General features: G+C 40.2%; 1 protein-coding gene across 1 annotated transcript in view; it reads right to left on the bottom strand.

The window, feature by feature from the left end:
- The window catches only part of LOC103972910 (protein FRIGIDA), a 29,151-nt gene extending 14,368 nt beyond the window's left edge, over positions 1 to 14,783 (bottom strand). The window contains exon 1 of the mRNA XM_009387305.3: positions 13,723 to 14,783. Coding sequence (XP_009385580.2) covers positions 13,723 to 14,677 — 955 coding nt within the window. The 5' untranslated portion in view covers positions 14,678 to 14,783. The remainder of the gene's footprint in view (positions 1 to 13,722) is intronic.
- Between the last annotated feature and the right edge of the window lie 8,408 nt (positions 14,784 to 23,191).

The raw sequence follows: 23,191 nt of genomic DNA, 5'->3' as shown, positions 1-23,191 counted from the left end.
GTCTTGGAGGGAGGATCAAGGAACACATAATTTAGTGGATCAAAAAAGATAACCATCTTTAGGAATGAACTCCATATATTCACGATAGTTTCCATCCTGGATTTCTTGATAGATACAGCTAAAGTCTAGACATTGGGTATACTCTTCTTTTAAAAGCTCGAATTCTATTACCTTGACACTCAAGGTAAATAGTATTGAAGAAACTCAACTAAGGGTTTCGAAAGTCTTGTTTTGAGTGTCAGAACAATGCTTAATTACAAAAGAGTATTCATTGAGATAAGAGACTCAACCCACATGGCATGCTAGGCATTTAACTTCTTTTGGGCATTTATGTATCTTAGAGCCTGGTGGTTAGACAAGACAAACTCTTGCGATAGAAGGTAATATCGCCAATACCTAAGACATTGCACAATCGCATAGAATTCTTTGTCATAGGTAGAAAATTGTTGTGTTGCATCATTGAGTTTCTTGCTGCAAAAGGCAATAGGCTGATGCTCCTAACTTAGAATTCCTCCTATTCATATACTAGAGGCATCACAAGAGACCTTATAAGGTTTACTAAAGTCAGGGTGTATAAGAATAAGAATGGAGGTTCATCTCGTTTTGATGTCAGCAAAGCCATTGGTAGCAACCAAGGTCTAAGAAAACTCACCCTTTTTTAGGCAATCAATGATATGGTATCATAATGGAGCTAAACCCTCTAATGAATTTCCTATAAAAAGAGACTAATCTATAGAAACTTCGAACTTCATAAAGGTTTAGTGGATTAGAGGTAAGAATGATAGATCTTTTCTGGATTAGTGGCAACACCTTGGATAGAAATGAAGCCTAGGAATAGGAACATGGGTTTGCATGAATTAGCACTTTTTTATATTAGCATAAAGCCCAGCAACTTGAAGAGTGGTAAGAACCTGTTGAAGATGTCTTAAATGAGTTCCTTTGGTCTTTCTAAAGATCAGAATATTGCCAAAGTATAATACAACAAATTTGCCTATATAGAGTTATAGAATTTGATTCATAAAGGGCATGAAAGTGCTCGGGTGTTGGATAGACCAAAGGGCATGACTAGCCATTCGTATAGACCATCTTTAGTCTTAAATGTTGTTTTTCATTGGTCTTTAGGTCTAATACAAATCTAATGGTATCCACTTCTTAGGTCAAGCTTATAAAACCAACTAGATCTAATGAGAAAGTCTAGCATACCTTCAAGTCGAGGAATCAAGAAGCGTTTTACTATCCACACACATCCTCCAAGACTCATCTTTCTTTGGGGTCAAAAAAGCAAGAATAGCATAAAGACTGAGGCTGTGTCACACAAATCCAAATATATTACTTTTATTAATTTTAATATGCTATTTTACTTCTACTTCTTATTTTCCTTAATTTCTATCCCACCTATGTTTCCAAGAAATAGTCCTGGTTGTTTGGCTCATTTTTTACCTATAAGATCAACAATTAGAGTACAAAAATATATCAATTGTATTTATTACATCCAGTTTCTCCACATTGTCGCCAATTTTACTCCAATCCTTTGATAGTTCACAAGCTCAATACAATCATCAATTAATGTTTTATGTTTTATACTTTGGGCAAAAGAAGGATTTATCTGCATGAACAAAGAGACAAAGGAATGAGAGAAATAATTACATAAGGAAATAATAAAATAAATTAGCTAGGTTTGGTTATCAACAATTTTGTCAAAATGCAATATAGCACTGCGATGATAAAACAATCGTTTCATTTGTGTGAAAGCAAACGGCATCAACATCATCATCACCAAATTAAGTGGAAAAAGCAACTTTAACCTCAAGTAAGAATATGATATTAATTAATCATGTAACTGAACTGAAGACAAGAAAAAAGAAACAAATAATTACAATTTTTTGTCAAATTCCCTGATGGGAAAGGTGGGGAAAAAAAGGCTTCTGCATAATGTGATGCTTATGTCTGCTCAAATTCTTACTTCAGCCCATTTAGCTATATATTAGAGATGTTCAAGACAATGGTCTCAACAATGACTAGTAGTTCAACTAAAACAACAGAAGTACTACTCCATCCAATTCAGTCATCCCACATCTACAAATAAGAATGATGTAGGGTTTAGTAGGCTGACACTAGCATGATGATGAGTAGAGGTATTAGTAAGAAGTATGATTTAATCAACCAGGGAATAAAGCATTAGACGGCACCTACAAATATTTACATATGAAAGGGAGAAAAAGGAATATTACTTCAAGAAGAGAGACATCACTTACCTATCTGTTACACGTTTTCTTTACCTTTAGGTGGCAAAAAAATAACAGGCCAGTTAAATGGATGGTAACAGCTACGTTAGTAACCTATCATTGTTTCTTAATTATCCTTAATCCTAGGTGTACCTTTTGCAAATATATCCATTTTTACGGGTGTTGTTAAAGGCTAGAAGCTAAAAGGTGCAAAGGATCCAAGACGCCCTAGCATTAGGCATTCACTCAAACAAAGCGAGGAACTCATCAATATAAAATTTATAAAAAATATAATTAAGGATTGAAAGCAATCCTTATCATAAAAAATAGACAATACATGGGTTTCATATCATTACCAACTCGAAAGATCACCACTAGAACATCAAATTATATATATTTAACCGTCTATAAAACATTAAAGTACTAAATTGGCCAAATCTAATAACAAAAATAACAAAACAAAAGAAGACCAACATCAAAGGTCCAACAATTTCATCAACAAAGTTAATGATCATCAAGGTCCACTTCATCATTCAAGGGAGATGGGGCTGTGCACAAGACAGAAGGGATGTTCTCACACGCGATAGTGGCATTGCTAGGTGTTGGATAATGGACCTTTGATGGTAGTGCTCTAAAGGTCGCGACTATTGGAGAGGAAGCAATTGACAATGAAGGGGAGGAAGCACCCACCATAGGGTGTTCACTCAAGGTAATAATCATTGGAGAGGAGGAAGCCAATTCTGGTGGTGAGGATGTAGGGTTTCAAACCACAACAAACTCAATCAAGTGAATGTGCTCGGTTTCGAATATGCGACTTATTCCAAATTATTTGGTTTAGACCAAGGTATATAGTTTCGACCGGGCGGTACCGGTCCGGCAGCATACCGGTACACGAACCGCCCATTACCGGGCGGAACGCTTAAAAGTGCCCCGTATCAGACGATACAAGGTTATATCAGGGCTGCTCGGTAACGGTCGAAATCGACCGTTACTGCTCGGTATTTGACCGTTGGAACCATTTCTCATATGTTTTTAAACTCTTCTTCTGTCATATTTCACTCCATTTCATTTTCACTCTCTTAAACTATCTCAAACTCTTTTTTCTCACATTTATGCTCTCCTAAACTCTATAAAACAACGATTTGTGAATTGAATCGAGGTTAATTTGAAAAGATTAAGAGGAAGAACTTTCTTAAACATCGTTGGAAAGAATCGAGTCGAGCTATGAGACACCTTCACAATCACATTCAGCAACTCGCTCGGTCCAGAGACATGACAACAACACGGACAGTAATGCCTCGACGGATGATGGCGGCGATGTCGGACAGTCGTTGGTCTCGTCTACATAACTTGAGAGTGGTGCATGGACCGAGGAGCAATATTTTACATATGCCAATCAAGATTCAGATCATGGAACTCAACAAAGTACTGGTCAAGTTTATGCGCAGAAGGGGGAGGGGAAGGCAGTGGATGAATCATACGGGCAATAACAGTACGGTGATAGTTGGTCATCCTTCTCTGAGTAACAGTATAATACAGAGCAGCAAATCAGTAGCGAAAGTAGAAGCTCTGACATTCACCAATATATGCCTCAATAGCTATCTCGAACAAATGTGATTCATGACGACTAGCCTACGATCATCACCATATTGATGTATTAATGGCATATGATGTATCAGTACACTATGTCGTATGATTAATTTCATGATTGGGTCCAACAAACATATCATATTGATATGCACATGTATAGGATCGAGGACCCCGATCCACCACCCGTGGAGGCCCGTCGTTCGTTTTGGTGGTAGAATCAACAATCAGGTATATCTACATATGTGATTATTTAATTCATTTGAATTTTAGAGTTTATATTGTAATAAAATAGTCTTAACAATTCAAATGATTTTTCTGTAGATATTTTAATATTTACAGAAGGACAATCCGTAACGGACTGAAATACGAACCTTGCACAAGACTATTCCTCAAAGGCCGAAAAAGATATGTGATACTATTCTTACCTAATTTACATTGATTTTACTAAACTTTTATTACTATATTTATTTCTAACTTAAAAACCCTATCCTAACTTTGTTTTTGTTTTCAAGTATTTTCGGAGGATTTTACACCTAAATTAGGTGTACTGCTTGGTACGCCCTGACATACCGCTCGGTACACGGTACCATACCATACCGTACCGAGCCAAGCTCGAAACACAGATACGGTACGGTATTTCAATCCTTGGTTTAGACCAAATCATTGCATTTGGGTTAGAATCTAGCTTACTCTAATCCGACCACCACCTAACGTTTATGGTTCAACTAGGGTTTAGCTACCTAGGTTAGATCATGTGAGCTCGAGCTGCCCACCACTTGATCTAGCAAAGTCCGAGCCAAAGTCCAACTCGACCCAACCGGAGTACCAGTCAGACTCCAATTTGATCATGATAAAACCAAACCAAGATCAAACTGGAGTTCAAGCCCAAAGGCCATATTCAAGTCAACTCAAGTCTCACTCAAGTTCAGCTCAAACTAAGTTATGGTCGAAGTCCAATTCAGATCAATAGGAGTTCGAGTCAAGCTTCGATTCAAATCCAATTTGGCCAAACCTAAGCCCACTCTGCAAGGACCCTTTGGCCACCCCAAATCTAAGCCCACTCACCCCAATCCCAATCCTAGTAGGACTAGCATTAGGGCAACCCTCATCCAAATAGGGCAGCCACCAAGCATGGAGGCACTACTCCTACTTGGAGTAAGAGAAGGCTATGCACTATTACCCTAGAAGGAAAGTCCTAAAACCCTTAGGACTCAAGCCCCACCTCAGCTATAAAAAGGGGAGGAGAACCCCACCTAAAGTATCCCCAAGGCAGCCAAGAAGCAGCCCCAACCAACCCTAGCTTTCCAGCTTCTGTTAAGAGCAAGAGAAGAGAGAAGAAGAGAAAGCAAGAGAAAAGAGAAAAAGAGAGGAGGAATTATGCAAGGTGCTGTAAACATCCAACCGCAGCCCCTTCTTCCTCGAGTTCCAACAGTCAAAGTCCTTTATTCAAACTTCGTCTATAGCTACCATGAGAAGACCCAAAATCTGTTTGCCTCTGTTCAAACCTCAAGAGGTTCCAGCAGCAAGAGAGAAAACTGAAACCAACAACGATCCTCAACCTACCGATAGCACCCAAGTGCTTTTCAAAGATAACATATGTTTTAACGCTTTTGTTTAAGTCTTATTGCACTTTAATCTTACAAGTAATAGAGGTTGTTTCCTTTTTTATTTTACGCTTATTTCTAGTGATATCTCTCTCTTCCATGAAAACTTATATCCAAGAGGTAGTATCAAATTGATAGATCATCGAACCTGAGCCCCAAACAGATCAAGTGGTATCAGAGCAACGATCTTGTGGATGGTAACCATGAGACAAGAATACAAAGAGTCAAACAAAGAATTGCAATTGTTGGAGTTCGTGTCGCACTCGCTACGAGGAAGATCGACCGATGGGATGGTGACCAACCCAATATCTTTGGCCAGCCTTACAGCCTAGACGATAGTATTAGCCTGACAAATGGAGATCGTGATGGGTTGGATACAAGCCCAAGCCATCCTAATTCCTAACAGCAAAGGATGATCAAGCTAAGAACGTCACAAGAAAGGAGATGGAGTCGTTTCATCTGAGATACGCAGTCGCGAAGAAGATGTTGCTGAGCAAAACATGATTAGAAGAACTCAACCTTTCTGAGTTGAGGCTCACATAGACATACCCTCCTACAACGGCTTGATCAACACTAAGGTATTAGACTATGGATTTATCAACTTGACACTTAGTTTGATCCATATAATTACAATACTGAGGATTGAATGATGCTTACGCGACTAAAGTTGACGGAACGTATGCTTCCACGGTGGAAAGTCTATCTTAAAACCAATGATGATGAAGTGCCATTGACATAATTTAGAAAGCTCATACGAGAAGAATTCTACCCTATGAGGTATCTCAAAGTAAGATGAAGTGACATTGCCTACGCCAAGGAAGGGATCAATCAATACAAGAATACACCACTAGGTTTCGACAATAAACAATGACACTCGAAATCTCTCTCGACGATCACTCGATGGTGATGAAATGAACCGCCGACCTCCATGCCCAGATTAATACAGAACTTTGCTCTTTTAAACTCATAACATCACGACAACAAGCGTGATGCCAATAACGATCGAGAAGAAGAATCGAACCCAAACTGAGAAAAATGTGAAGGCCAAAAGAAAGTGCCCCGAAAGCCAAGAACACCGGGAGTGGTAAAACCTCATCTTCTTCCAAAAGAGAATTTATTCTACGATCCAATGATTTTAAAAATGTTAGGCGCCAAAAGGTGTCAAGGTCCCAAAACGCCCAAGACGCTAGGCATTCGCTTAGGCGCTAGCCCAAGAGAAGCGAAGCGCTCCCGAATATTATAATTAAAATAATATGTAGCTAAATAGAAATATGCTAAATATGTTTATGAAGACCTATTTTAGAATTAAATTGCACCAAAAGCATCTTGTTAACCAAGAATGTTTTGCTGATCTGAGACATCATCAAGGCAAAGCTAAGGGAATTTTATGTATAAATCTAAATGCATATTGCCCATGTTGTAGATACAACAAATATATTTAAACTGCTCCAAACAAGTTGTTGCTCATTCGTTCGCGGTTTAATTAACAGGAAAGTGGGGAAGCAAAGGGTTATGAATGAAATTGCAACTACGAACGAACGAAGCTGCAACAATAGATGAAGGCAACAGACGACAGTGATTAAAAGAGGCGCTCGGGCGCTCGCCTAGGCGCTCGGGCGAGGCGAGGCGAGGCCCGAGCGCCTCGCTAATGTCCCAGGCGGCGCGCTTCAAACAGGCACCGCCTGGGCGCTCGCCCGAGCCCAGGCGCTGGGCGCTTCTGGCGAGCGCCTGGGTAAACCAAGTGACCAAACCAGGATTTTAGGTCTGGTTCGGTCCTGGTTCGGTTGTTAGTTGGTTCAATCGAACCAACTAAACCGATATAACCCTTACCCAACCCTAACCCGCTGCCGCTCCCGATCTCGCTGCTCGTCGCTCCTGCTCCCGCTGCTGCTGCTCGTCGCTGTCGCTACTCGCGCCCGCGAGCCTTCCCGCTGCTCGCGACTCCCGCGAGCCCTCCCGCTGCTCGCGCCTCCCACGAGCCTTCCCGCTGCTCGCGCCTCCTACGAGCCCTCCCACGAGCCTTCCCGCTGCTCGCGACTCCCGCGAGCCCTCCCACTGCTCGCATCTCCCGCTCCCTTTCCCTTTCCCTTTCCCGCTGTCGCTCGCCGTTGCTTCCTCGTTTCTCCGTCAGGCTCAGTATACAGTATACTCTTAATATTAAGTTTATTTGAATTTTGAAATGATTAATTTTCAATACTGTTAATAGATTAATAATATATTATTTTGATTTTAATGTTGTTAATTTTTATTTTGATGTAAAATTTTATTGTTTTGAATTTTGAAACTTTTTGTTAATGTGACATTGTGATTTTGTATCTTAGATTTTCTTAATTTAATAGCATATTTTTATTTAAAATTTTAAATAATTATATTTATTAATTATATTATATATTTTTATATTTTAGCGCCTCGCTTCGCTCGGGCAAGCGCCTGGGCGAGCGCCTAGCGCCTCGGGCGTTTTTGGACCTTGGCGCCTAGCGCCTCGGGCGTTTTTGGACCTTGGCGCCTAGCGCTTTTTAAATCACTGACAGACGACATTATCGACAATGGTGGACGGAGCTGTAGCGTCAAACGAAGCGTGCGAAGGTGGCGAACAAAGACAAAGGAAGAGGTTGTTGACGACGACGCACAAAGCTACTATTGTAGTAGATAGAGGCATAAAGCTATAGCGATGGAAGAGGTTTAGGGTGTGGATGAACTATAGTGGCAGACAAGCTATAGTGTCGGACGAGTTATAGTGATGATAGCTAAGCTACAACGACGAACGAGATTGGACAAGGTTGCCGAGGACGATTGGCAGAGTGAACAAAGGCAACAAATGTAGGGTTTCATTTCACATTTGTTTTCTTTTACTGCGTTGGGCGAGGGAGGGGGTTGGAGGGTGTTAGGGTAACTATGTTAGTTGGTTCGATTGAACCAACTTATAAGTCTAATTAAACCAAATTTTGAACCCGACCATATTTAGCTCGGGCGCTCGCCGAAGGCGCTTAGAGCTTGGGCTCAGGCAAGGGCCTAATTAGCACTTCTTTGAAGCGCTACGCCTAGGGATTATGTAACGCGCTCGAGCCTTACATCACCCGAGCACCTAGGCGAGCACCTAAAACACTGCTATAATCATTGTAAAATTGCAAGTTATACATTGTAAACTTTCAGATGACAACGGTGACGACAAAGGAAGTTGCGAACAATAGCAACAGCGACGGAGGAATCTACGGACGGCAGCAATGACAATGATGGAAGCTACAGACAGCAACAGTGGCAACGGCGAAAACTGAAGACGGCGATGTCGTGGGTGGAGGAAGCTTCAAATGTGTCCGTCAGTGGCGAATGAAGCTACGGTCCTCTCCCTCAACGGTTGAAGGAACTGCACACAGAAGTGGCAATGGCAAAGGAAGCTACAAACCGAAGCTAGCCGTCGGACCCATCCATCGACGATAGAGGAAGCCTCATCCGCTACGTCTACAACGGAGGGCAACCATAGAAAGTGTTAGTGGTGACAGCAAAAACAGCGTAAGGTTGATGACTCGGGGTCGCGCAAGCATGCGAGGGTGGCTTTGGGGGGTAAGAAAGCGATTAGTTGGATCAATCGAACCAACTAACCATTGTTGAACCGAACCAAACTTAAATTCTAGTTCGGTTGCTTCAATTGAACCGAGCGCTCGCTCGACGCCTAGGTTCAAGCGCACACCGCTTGGTCTACCCATGAGGCGCTGAAGCCTCGCCTTCCCTCGCCTCGCCTGAGCGCCTATTTAAACCACTAGCCGATCCAAAGGTTCGAGAAAAGCTCTTCACCACAAAGATCCAAGCGAGAAAGAAGCCATTGGTGCAATTTCGACACTAACTGCCAAGAGAACCTCATCTCAATAAGCTTGGTCAAGAAGCTAGACCTAGAGACACCACCGCATCTACGCCCATATCATCTTAGATACCTTCATGATAATATGGAGACAAACATCGACCAATAATATAAGGTATACTTCGTCATCCCAAAGGAACTAATCGATGAAGTGACGTACAAGGTGGTTCCGTTTGACATTTGTCAAAGCCATCCTTAGGACCCCATAATTTGTTTTTGTTGAGCCCATAAGCATCAACTGTGAAAGGATCGAAGTTCCTCGTCACCTGAGATATGATTTGTTTGATGGAAGACTTAACATCCACTGACCAAACAAAGAGGATGGTGAAACTAAAAAAGGGTAACAACAAAGACTTAACATCCGATTTGTTTTCGTGGCTCTTGCTTCGACATGCAAAGAACCAAAGCCTTGCTCTAACATGATGAAAGAGGAGAAAGTAAAAAGGGAAACAACAACCTCAAAGCCCCGAGAATAGAAAGGAAGCCCTTGAGCTGACGGTGGTCGGCAATAAGTAGAACCCCATCAAGATGGCACGACTAGGCACGGCGATGCCAACCACATCGATGAACCAAAGCAAAACCCCCAATCTACAAATTGAGAGAGACTAAAACTTAAAGAAAGAATCAATAGAATGTAAATCACCTAATTGAGGGAGCCGTGATCAGGGATGATTAGTAGAGTTCAAGCCAAGCTCGAATTTGGCTCAAGTGGATTTTCAATCAGACTTCAATTCAATCTTGATATCCAAACCAAGATCAAAAAATGAGCTCAAAGACCATATTCAAGTCAAGTTCAACTCAAATTTCGATCGAAGTCCAATACAACTCCGATTTAAGTCCAATTTGGCCAAACCCTAACCTATTCTTCAGGGACCCTTTGGCTAACCTAGATCCATGCCCACTCACCTCAATCCTTGTCCTATTAGGAATAGGACTAGCGCAGCCCTTATTCAAATAGGGTAGCCACCAAGGAAGGGAGGCACCACTCCCACTTGGAGGAAAAGAGTGTGCGCCAACCCTAGAAGGAAAGTCCTAAACCATTAAGACTCCTACCCCACCACAACTATAAAAGAGGGAGGAGAGCCCAGTCTAAGGCATTGCAGCCAAGAAGCAACCCTAGCCGGCGCTAGCTTTCCAGCTTTAGATGAGAGCAAGAGAAGAAAAAAGAAAAGAGAAGTTCTTTAAGGTGTTGCAGACCTCCAACCATAAAACCATAAGTTCTTTAAGTTTCAACAGCCAAAGTCCTTTAACTAAACTTCGTCTAGCTATTGTGAGAAGACCTAAAACCATACTACCTATTGTCGAAACCTCAAATGATTCCAAGATGAGGTTCCAACAGCAAAAGAGGATATCGAAGTTGGCAACAATCCTCAACCTGCCAACAACACCCAGGTGCTATCCAAAGACAATTTGTGTTTTAATGCTTTTGTTTAAGTATTTTAACACACTTTACTCCGTTGTAGCCCTTGTAGTTGGCACTTTAATCTTACAAGCAATCGAGGTTGTTTTCCTTTTAATTTTACTCTTGTTTCTAGCAATCTCTCACTCCTCTACCAAAACTTCCATCCGAGAGATGGTATCGGATCGACATATCATTAAACCCAACCCTCATAGAGATCACCACCCAAGCTTAGGTGACCACCTAGGTGATGCTTGATTGAAGTCACTCGCTTGAACCATTGTCAAGCAGCTCAAGCGAGGTGAGGCAAGCCCGGTGACAACATTTACTTTAACAAAACTAACCAATAAATGGAACATGAAAGAGCAATCAAATAAACCTACCTAAGGTACTCAAACTTAGCATCATCACCATTCCCATCTAAAGTACCCTCAATAGGGTTGCATCGCTAAGTACCCAAATCCAACAATATAATATCAGATCATATAATTTGGATGGATATATCGATTACACATCTCCTACGTAGGGCACAATCTAATTTTTAATCCATATGAATCTTCATAACAAGTAGAAAAATTTAAATTTCCAACATATTAAAAAAAAATCTAGTAAACAAACTATATAATGATACCTCATGCTTTAGAATTGAAGAAATTAATCGCAAATGGTTCAACTAATATAACCTCAACAATATATTATAATAGATCATCTTGAAAGTGTATCGTATTTCTTGAGACTAACTTGAAATGCTTTTTTTGATAACACATGATTTCGATATATGTTTCATGAACTTATGAAATAAGGTTTCATACAACAGGTTTCGATATATATATTTTGATATATGTTTCGATATAGTTATCAAAACATATATGTTTCCATATATGTTTCATAAAGTTAAGACATCTAATCATTTGTGCACTTTCCTTGAGCATTTCATGATCAATTACAGATTCAAATATCAGTAATTTCACCATTTTTGAACCCAAATAGATGTATCAAGATGTTACATTTTCTAGTAATTAGGTAGTTGAGAAACCAAGGATTCTATATGTTGAAAAAAATGAACCTAGGTTGCTGGGTTTACTATAATTTCTTGAGACTTCTCTTCATTCCATCTATTTCCATCTAATGACAAAAATGATGATGGTTTACAGTGATAAAGATTGAGTTTGAACTCCTTTTCTCGTATCCTCTTCTTCACTTGAGAATTGTCAGGTCACACAGGATCCAGAAAATCGTCCGTTCTCAGCATTTTGACAATTGAGATCAAGTGGGCTAGCGAGATTGGCTAATTTTGGTCTTTCATCTGAATTCTCATGTTCACCTCTGATCCAGTGATGTAATAATGAAAAAGACCAGAATGTGTTTAGAATTCAGCAAAACAAATAACGATCTGATCAAGATGGACCCATTCAATGAACTACACAGACAGCCAATTTGCATAGATCTAACTGTATGACATAAGCAAGTGTAGAGAAAAATCATATACTAATAGAAAAGATAGTTGCTCTACTTAAGTAATCTAATAAATCAGACAAACATTAATGATTGTATTATAATATAAAAGTAATAGTGATCAGTGATCATCACTTCTGAAAGGAAAAATCTCTCTCACAGCCATTTTCATATCGAATAGCTGAAATGTAGGAAATTCTAGAAGATTTTATTTGGATATATCTTATGAAATCAAGGTCTTCAATTTCGAATAATACCATCCGCACCGGGTGGTACATACCGGTCCGCCAGTAGACCAGTACACAGACCACCCACTACCGGACGGTATATATATATATATATATATATATATATATATATATATATATATATATATATATATATATATATATATATATATATATAAGCGACGTCATATTTTTTTTTACTTTTATATTAAAAAAAAAAAAATAATATATATATATATATATATATATACCGATCGGTATACCGAAATATACCACTCGATATATAGTACCATATCATACCGAGCGAATCTCGAAATTCCGATATGGTACGATATTCCAATCCTTGTATGAAATAATATTTTTAGTACAAACATGCAATGTATCAAAGCCATCAGTTGGTGGAAGATAAATTAATCCTCTGTAAGAAATTTGGAATAATAAGCATAAAAGATGTTTTCATTTATGATCAAAAGATAACATTTAGCAGTCCAAAATTTGGAAATTTTGAAGGTTGCATAGTGAATCAGTCTGTGAAAAGGAATAAGCACCACAATTCAAGTCCTAATCCCAATCCTAAATGTAGTAGACATGTTGGAACAAGTTAAGCATGGGTCGTCTCATGAATCTAAGAAGAGGTATTTACATGAAGTTAGAACTTCAAAGAATATATGTAGAAGAAAAACCTAAGTAAGTTATGCATGACCCAATTTTTTAGTTCAAACATCAAAGCAGCATAATCAAGTAAAACCCCAAATCTTCAAGCGCACAACAATTGTAGAATAACTGGAAAGACTGATGGGATTTTATAATATGGGACAGCACAGTTGTATGAGTTTTCTAGACATCAAATCCTTTAATCATTTGATACATTTTAAAATTATTCATGATCAAGTAAAAAGGGTGAATCTAGTACACAAGGTTCCCACAAATGGAGAGTACTGGGACAGTCAATGTACCGCAATCTTACAACTACAAGCAAAGAGGCTATTTCTTTATGGTCAATTATAGGTTGAAATATTGGCTATTTCAGAGTTGTCTAAATCCATAAGCTTTATTATCATTCTTTATAAGATGAAATGGACAACCAGTGCACAACATTCATGAGGGTTGGGGAAGTTGATATATGCAGCGTCTCTCTATTCTCTTTTAAATGAAAGATAACAAAAGCTCATGAAATCAATCTAAAATTGAAAGAAGAGGAACTACAATTGTAAAGTATCCAAGCATTCCAAGTAGTGAATTGTGCGAGAACCTACGAGATTTACATAATGAATGAGCATAAGGGTAAAGTATAGTTTATGACTGGTCATACGAAAATATATGGGTAATTTGAAAATGCTCTTGTTAGCAACGAGTTCAATTTTACCTGGCATCTTCTCACACAGTATAGATGATTTCCGGAACACATCAGCTTTCTTCTTCAGATTGCTCAATCGGAGCAAGTTGTACATGTCCGTGCACCCAAACTCTTCTGGAATGCCGAAGGATGATAGGAAGAGGACCAGACCAAGTGCGTCCACGGCGCTTGCCACCTGCACGCCACCCTCATTGACAAGCCGAGTTCTCCAAGATAGAGCGGCCACCTGGGCATCCTTCTTAACCGATTCTTCCGGGTCCACGGAAGAACATCCCGAGAGAACGTAGAACTCCAGGATGAGGATACAGGCCCGGCGGAAGACGACCATGGGGTCATCCATGGGGCGGTCGTAGGCCTTGCGGCCTTGCAGGTAAAAGCGGCCCATTGCGTCGAGCACAAGCTTGGCCGGGCTGGGGGCGCGTCGGAGGGCAGCGGGAACCTCACCTCGGAGCCACTCGAGGTCGGAGAGGTTGGAGACAACGAACTTGCGGAGGGCGCGGCTGCCGGTGGACTCGCAGATGGAGAGGAGCTCCGCAGCGCGATCTACAGCCTTGGAAGACACGGCAGGGGGGTAGTAGTCGCCGGGACCGCCCTTCTCTACTTCGGTCGGGCCGTCGAGCTCCCGAGAGCGGCGGTCGATGGAGGAGAGGATCGCGTCGAGGGAGTGGTGCAGGGCATGCCACTGATGGACAAATTCCGAAAGGGCGCAATTGAGATCGAAGAGACCATTCAGCGATTGGAGGAGCGCCAACGGGGGATCTGTGATTATCTTCGCCGCCTGCTCTTCTTGTGCCTGCGCTGCTTTTGCGCCATTGTCTCCCTGCGATTTCTCTTCTTCATTTTGTTGCTGTTGCTGTTGTTCTCCTTCATCTTCGACTTCGATTTCGTCCATAACTTCCTCTTCTTCTTCAAATTCCATCGGTTCTTCGTCTTCGTTAAGATGGGTAGAAGCGGAGTTAACCATCAACGTCGATATGAGCGGTGGATCGACGACGGCTCGCCTCTCTCTATTTTATAGAGTATTTCTGTAGGGCATGGGGAAGAGGAAACAAAATCGGGGCAAGGGGCGGCGCGTGCGATCGCAACTTTGTGTTCACGGCAGCCAATTAGCGCCCATGGTGATGTGTTGACACGCGCATACATCAGGTGCATTACGTGCCAGTTCAGTGAAAAACCATGTCACTCTTGGTCCCGATGTCTAGTCAAACATATTCGGGAAAAAAAGAGATTGAACGATTTTTTAATAAAATATTTTTTTTTCCGTCGCCTTTTTGGTTTTGGAGATTATTATTTATATTTTTTACAATAATTTTATTTTAAAATTTTTAATATTTTTAGATTATTTTTTATAAATAAACCTAAATACCCTCATATTCACCTTCCATCAAATTTTTTCGAATTTTTTCTCCTCCTTCCTCCTCTTCTTCTCCTTTTCAAACTGTGCAAGCTTTTTCTTAAGTTTGCATGCCAAGGATTACCACAACAACAGTAACTAAACTGGCAGTATAACCTTTCTAATTTCCTCTTCTGCTTCCTCTCCTCCATCATAACAAGCTTTCTAATTTTTCTCTTTCACTTCCTCGCCTCCTTCTATTTCTAAGGTACCATTGACGGGATCTTCCTGGGACGCTCCTCCCGATTGCTGAAGTGGCTGATCACGGTACTTCGATTGGGACGGGATCGCTATTCCCTCCGGACAAGAACTTCTCGCCTGCGTGTTCAATTGGGACCTTCGGCTTCGCACCTGCACAAAGGTCAGGTCGGAATGCCATTTTGGGACGGCCCAACCCCTCCGACGATCAAGTTAGTGAATAGTCGCATGGGGTTTGTTATCTATGTTGGTGTCCTCCTCTTTCCCATTTAGAATGCGAGGGTATTTATAGGGAAGTTTACTATTTCCTGATGTGCTTGTTTGCAGGGGGCAGGCTCGTACTCCTAGTAGCGTTTGACACTGGTGTTGGCGTGGCGTGAAGGATCGAGCCTGAGCAGGATGTTTAATGTGCCTCGGTCGACGTTCCGATCCGTTTGACCAGGTGGTGTCAGGTCAACTGAGGAGTCATCTGGGGCAGCTGACGTCAACCCGAGTCTTATCGTCATTATTACCCTCATCAAAACCAAACTAAACTTGTTACCACTTCTTCAAAGGATATTTATAAAGAATCACATATGAACCTCTACATGGTATTGCAGTTAAGGAGAAAGAAATAGAACAATAATTGAAGGGGATAGCAGATAAGATTTCATCAACTATATGAGGAAATTTCTCTACTCTATTAAGGGAAATCCTCTATTTTATTGAGAAAAATCGAAGGACATGTTAATATATTCAAGTTAAAGCTATTTCAATAAAGCTTCTTCAATAATTATTCTTATCTTTTATTCTTTCCATCATGGTATCCCGCTTGCCAAGAGCAAGCTCTTTTCTCGTTGCCGACTCATCACTATTGCTTCTCCACCTCCGGTGGCAAAAGAAAAGGCCAATGACAAAAGAAAAAGCTTTTTACTACTGCTTTTCCATCGTCAAGCCATCGGTGCGACAAATCTTTTCTCCTCGATGAACGACAACTATCTTCTCCACTTCTAATCTGTGTCAACGTTCATTCCCTTTCGTTGTGACATCTCTAGTGCTACACTCACCAACATTGTCCCACCTTTTCCTCCTCTGTTGTAGCTTTCTTCTCTATTATAGCATCGTCGTAGCTTCCTCCTCTGTTGCATCTCTATTACAGCTTTCTTCTCTGTTGCACCTCTATTGTAACTTTCTCCTCTGCTATAACATCACTATGATGTCTCTACTGCACCTATGTTGTAATTTCCTCCTCCGCTATAATATCGCTACAACATCATTGCAACTTCCTCCTCTACTGCAGCTTATTCCTCTGTTACAGCATTGCTAAAGCTTTTTCCATTGCTGCAGCTTTCTCCTTTGCTCCATTCGTCGCCGTCGATGTCGTCGTCACAACCGCAGCAACAATAGTAGCAGCGATCTGCTCTTGCCCTACTTACGAAGCCTCTGGCTCCTTTATTCTGTTGAGGAAAATCCTTTCTTCTAATCTGTATAAATGGGAGAGGGACATGTTAATATATTCAAGCTAAAGCTACTTTAATAAATTTTTTTTAATAATTATTTTATTTTTTATTCTTTCCATTAGAAGGGATAAAAATGAAAGGGAAGTTAATGGAAGAAACGTTGCGGTGGTGCTACTTTGTTTCGCAAGCCTTTTTTGTTAGAATAGTGCAAGAGTGACTCTTTTCCGGTAAGTTAGGGTTGGGAGGTAATCCCACTAACTTAATTAGGGGCCAACTGAGCCCTTAACAGACCTAAATTGGGCCGAATGGAATAGCCTATTCGGACCTAGAATTCCTAGCCGGCGGTGGCACCGCCCAGGAGACTCGGTCTCCCAGGGATTCTGGGCGGTAGTACCGCCCCTGTCAGGTACCTGATCTCGGTCTTCGAGCACTGTCAGGTGGTAGTACCGCCTAGACTAAGCGATAGTACCGCTCAGTGATAGATGACAGGCGGTAGTACCGCCCAGTAATGGCAGTGGTACCGGTAGGACCTCAGAAATCCGAGAATGGACACTTTTAGGCTCCATTTTCAAACTCATTAGGGCCTATATAAACCCCACCCTTTCCTGCATGAAAGGGCAACGAAAACTTGACATTATCTCGAGTCTTTGAGGCCTTAAAAATATTGTAAAAGCTAGAGTTCTCCTCCTTCTTTCTTCTAAGTGTCCAGATCATTCAAGAGAGGTGTGAAACTTGTAAGGGTTGTCTCCTAAACTCGACAAAAGGAGAAAAGCTGTAAAAGGGTGGTTGGCCTTCGCCTATTGAAGGAAGGCCTCTAGTGGATGCCAGTGACCTCATTGGAGGAGGAAACCGATAGTGGATGTAGGTCACGTTGACCGAACCACTCTAAAATCTCGGTTTGCATTTACTTTGAGCATCTTTCCTTTATAACAAACTGTCTCTCCTCCTTATTGTGCTTTAAATACGTCTACATTCGCTTTGACGTAAAACATCTTCTGAGATCGGCTTAATATGAAGACTTTATGAAATCTACGTTTTTGTGATTTACACTACTGCAAATCACCTTAGTCTTCTCTTGCATTTTCACTTAAGACTTCAAGCGCAAATTCCTTCCAAAACGAATTGAGTTGAACTCATTCTCGTTGAATCAGCTTTAATCAAAAAAAGGGTTTTTGAAATCATAAAAGTTTTCCGCTGCACTAATTCACCCCCCCCTTTTAGTGCACTCTTGATCCTAACAATTAGTATCAGAGCAAGGATCACTCTCAGTTGGCTTAAAACCCAAGAGAGATGACATTTGCCAATAACCAAGAGAGTCGCTCAATTACACTTCTGCCCATGTTCAATGGGACGAATTACACCTATTGGAAGACTTCCTTATTTCTATAGATTTTGAGCTTTGAAATATTGTAGAAAATGGATTTCAAAAGTCTTCTCTTCCAATGATCGATTGGAATGAATTAGAGAAGAAAACTTTCGCTCTAAATGCAAAGGCTATGAATGCCTTATTTTGTGCACTAGATAAAAACGAGTTCAATCGTGTTTCGATTTGTTAAACTGCTTTTAATATTTGGCATACACTTGAAGTGACTCACGAAGGCATGAGTAGAGTGAAAGAGTCAAAAATCAACCTTTTAGTATATTCTTATGAACTATTTCGAATGAAACCGAGTGAGACCATAGGAGACATGTACACCCATTTTATGGATGTTGTCAATGGTTTGAAAGGATTCGGTAAAGTTTTTTCGGATTTCGAGCTTGTTAATAAAGTTTTAAGATTCCTTCCAAAGAGTTGGGACCCTAAAGTCATGGTCATTCAAGAGGCCAAAGATTTAAACAACTTTCCTCTTGAAGAATTAATTGGGTCACTAATGACCTACGAAATGACATGCAAAGTTCATGAAGAGCATAAGGACACCCTTCCAAAGAACAGGAAGGATATGACACTTAGAACATAAGAAGATTACGTAAGAGAAAACTCATGTGATGAGGACTTTGACGATGACTTGGCACTTTTAACAAGGAAATTCAAAAAAATTCATTAAAAGAAACAAATTTAAAAATGATATTAAAAATAAATTTGAACTAAAAAAGAATCAAGAAATTTGTTATAAATTTAAGAAGTCGGGACACTACAAAAGTGAATATCCCCAAGCCAAGAAGAGGACATCAAAGAAGAAGGTGCTCAAAGAAACATGCGATGACTCAAGTGCATCCGAAGAAGAGGAGCCCAACACCGAGCAAGTTGCTTATTATGCACTAATAGCCATTGGAGAGGAGGTATCAAGTTCAATCGATGCAAATTTATCATTTGGCGAATAATTAAATGCTTTTCATGATTTATTTGATGAATATAAAATAATTAGCAAAAAATATAAATTATTAAAAAAGGAGCATGAATCTCTTGTTAGTAATTTTGATAAATTAAAAATTGAGCATAATGATAGCTTAGCTCTATATTGGAAATGCCATGATTTAGAAATAATTCAAAAGGAGAACTTGCTACTCAAGGATACCTCGAAGAAATTTGAGGTTAGTAGCAAGTCCTTGAACATGATCCTTACCAATAAGGGTCACGTTCATAAAAGAAGTGGAATTGGATTTGTGAGAAGCTCTCACCAAAATCCAACCACTTTCATTAAAGGCCCTATCTTACATTATTCACACCAAAACAAATGTAACTTTTGTTGCAAACATGGACATAGAGCTTATCATTGTCCATTCAAGAAAGTTAGTCCAAACAAATTAATTTGGGTTCCTAAAGGAACCATAAAGAACTCCATGCAATATGATAAGCAATTTAGATCGATTTTTGAGGCACCCAAGGTCAATTGGGTACCTAAAAATCATCCTCTTTTTTAGAAATGTATACCATCACAAGCTAGAAGCAAGAGATGATATCTTACTTTTTTGATGCTCAAGGTTTATGACTAGAGATCCAAAATGACTCATATAACGCTCTCTAATCTAAAATGACAAAAAGAGAATCAGTAGAATTAAAACTATCAATTACAAAATGATACTTATATTCCATACGTTAACGATGGAATCTTGTAAAACACTTAAGTTTGATCCCTCAAAATTTTGAAACTTGTAAACTCTTATGCATAAATTTCCTTTTACATATCCTCCATATTTTCGAATTTATCGGATACATTCTGCCCTCAATTCTTCCGGATCCAACTATATCTTACAAGATCATGAACTTACAGCTTGCAATGCTTGCATGATGAGTCATAAACATATTGAAAACATATAAGCTCTATATGACATTTGAGTAGAGTATGTATTTCACAAGATCGATCATAAACATACAAATTTTCTCATCTTATGATGTGAATCTTTACATGATTATGTAATTAGGGTTGTGTGCTCCGTAAACAAATACTCCCTTCAAATTGAAATCACCCACATCAACCCACACAACCCTATAATTAGGCGTTGCCACTGCCTGTAGGCAGTGGCAACGCCTAATTTGCGGTAGAACTGTCAACTGTCTCGGGTGGCAAGCGGTTGCACCGCCCAGCCAGCGATGCCACCGCCCGCAATCTGCCCCCTTTTAAAACCGAGCTAGGGCCGGTGGTAGAACCGACCCCAACTCTTTTTCCACTCCCCCTTGCAGCTCTAAACCCTCCTTCAACTCCATTCTCTCCCTCTAGCTGCCCAAAACTCTCTATTTCCTACCAGATCAAGGATCAATCCTACATCTTCTTGGAGATCTCAACTAAGGTATTCTTTAAAAGGCCTTGATTTCTCTTTTGTATCATCTAATCTTGCTCATTATTTATCTTCATAATAGTAGTATTTATGGGTTTTAGAAGATACTCTAGGGACAAAGGGAAGAGGAGATTAGAAAAAAACTATGATTCCACACTTTTTGATTCAAATCAACATGCCCTAAAATTTGCATCCATAGAATTTAGAAAAAGTGGACACAATTCCTTCGTGTCATGTTGTAAAACTATGTTGTTGTAAATTTTTTATGATATTCACTTTGATCGCAATGCCACTTACTTTGACAATCGCAAGTCTTTGATATGTTTAACTATTGGTATCTATGACTTGATGTATTATTTGGTGAGCATTTACGAAGTTAGGAATATTAATGTTGATTGGACTTCATTTTCGGATTTTCATGATTCATTGATCACTTAAATTTGGTGTTGAAAATTTTATACGAATTTGACATGATTGTGATTTGAGAAGTTTCAATCATACATTGGATTCTTAATCTTTGAGTACTAAAAAGTACTAATAATTTTGCTTCATAATTGTGATTGAAAAGCTATGACAAAACATTGTTCGAATGCATGAATTTGTTAAATTTCGTTTTCGGACTTTGTTGATTCTTTGATCACTCACTTAAATTCGATGCTAAAAATTTTATGATATGAATTTGACATGATTGTATTACATGTTTACTTTAATGTTGTAAATTTTGTGCCTTGGTGCAAAAAATTTCCAAGATGATGAGCATGTTATACCTTCATGATTGTGATTGGAAAGCTATGACAAAACATTGTCAGAATACATAATTTTGTTGTATTTCTCTTTCGGACTTAATGTATTTCTTGAATGGAGCTTACATGAGTCTATACCATATTAAATTTATTTTATGCTCCATCACTTAATGATACATGGAATTAATTGACAAATGCATCTCTCATGGATTTATCTTTTATGAATTTTGATTGAGAAATGGATTTGATGTAATGATTATTTCACATGAATTCCTTCTTGATGAAGGACGAATATTTTTTAAGATGAACACTTGTAAGGATTTAATTTTATATGTATATCTTAATCCTTGTGAAAAATGAAGCATGATTTAAATGAAATTATCTTATTATGCAAAGTTGGTTCTCAATGGCTTTTCCTCCTTACTTTCCTTCTTTATGCAAAGTTTTGATGATAAGTAAAAGGAAAGAAGTTAATGAATGATATCATATCATGAATGCTTGAAAAATAATTGGTATGAATTTCTTTACAAGTTGAAAAATGATATGAATTTTTACCACACTTGTGTTGAATCTCGTATTTTGATGATGAAACCAATTGATAATTGTGTTTATGTTTTAATCTACGTTTTGAGTGACGCAGGATGCTTCAATCAGGATGAGACAATTAAAGTAGAAAAAATCATGTTGTGCCGGAGGAACATGTCAAAAGATTGGACGTCGGGCCGGTGGATCGGTCGACGTATCGACAGAAGGCTTCGGGTCGTGGACTCGGGCATCGGGCATCGGGCCAAGAAGAGCGGGTATTACGCCAAGGATATTGGAGTTGCGGAGTCAACTGGCCGATTGGGCAATAGGCCGCAAGAGAGGATGATGCGCCGAAGAATCGGACGAAGCGTCGAGGGACCAATGACATGCCGGACAACTTGGTTAATTGCTTAGGAATAATTGTCTCGATCGAAGTTTTATTTTACATGTGTAGGATTAACTATGATGGATGTAAGACATGTAGCAGGAGTTGCACCGGAGTCAAGACTATGATCACGTTGGGAGTTCGAGAGTTCGACGAAAGTCCGGACGGTCGTCGTCGGTTCTGCGGGAATAAATCTGAGAAGTCCAGGAACTTGCCAAAAGAAGCTCGTCGGAACTCGCCAAGTGGATCATCGCAAGTCCAGGAGTTTACCGAAAGTCCGTAGGAGCATCACCGAGGGTTCATCGGATGATCGACGGAAGCTCGCCGGAAGAAGCGATTGACGCACCGGAGCAAGCTGTAGTAAATGTCTTAAGAATTGTCGTAGTTAGCATGTAGATTAAGTTAGGAATGAGAGGTGATCCCATTAACTTAATCTGGGGGTAATTGGGTTCTTGACAAACCCAAATTGGGCTGAATGGATCAACCCATTCGGACCAGAATTCATACTAGGCGGTGGCACCGCCAGGGTCGGCGGTGGCATCGCCCAGGACAGGGTCTCCCAGGAAAGCTGGGCGGTGCAACCGCCCCAAGCAGGCGGTGGCATCGCCTGGGCTCAATCTCCGAGCGAGACTAGGCGGTGCAACCACCCTTGTCAGGCGGTGGCACCGCCCAGAGGCTCAGTCTCCGAGCTCTGCCAAGCGGTGCAACCGCCCTTGACAAGCAGTGGCACCGCCTAGAGGCTCAGTCTCCGAGCTCTGTCAAGCAGTGCAACTGCCCTAGTCAGGCGGTGCAACCGCTAGACCCCGAAATTCCGGAAGATGACAGTTTTGAGCTCGGAATTCAAACTGGTTTGGAGCCTATAAATACCCCTCCCATCCCTGGGTAAAATAAACAAGCACAGAGAGATTAAAAGAGAGAAAATGCTGCTGCAATCTCTAGAATTTCCCTCCTCTAGCTTAAGTGTTAGAATTATGTTTAAGAGAGGAGAGTGAGTGCTTGTAAGGGTTATCTCCTAAACCCAGTAAAAGGAGAAGAGGGGTGTAAGAAGGAGATTGATCTTCGCCTAGTAAAGGAAGAT

This window comes from Musa acuminata, chromosome BXJ2-3 (genome assembly GCF_036884655.1).
Source record: "Musa acuminata AAA Group cultivar baxijiao chromosome BXJ2-3, Cavendish_Baxijiao_AAA, whole genome shotgun sequence".
Lineage (NCBI taxonomy): Eukaryota > Viridiplantae > Streptophyta > Magnoliopsida > Zingiberales > Musaceae > Musa > Musa acuminata.
Note: the sequence above shows the minus strand (reverse complement) of the source record. Positions and strands in the feature narration are given on the sequence as shown.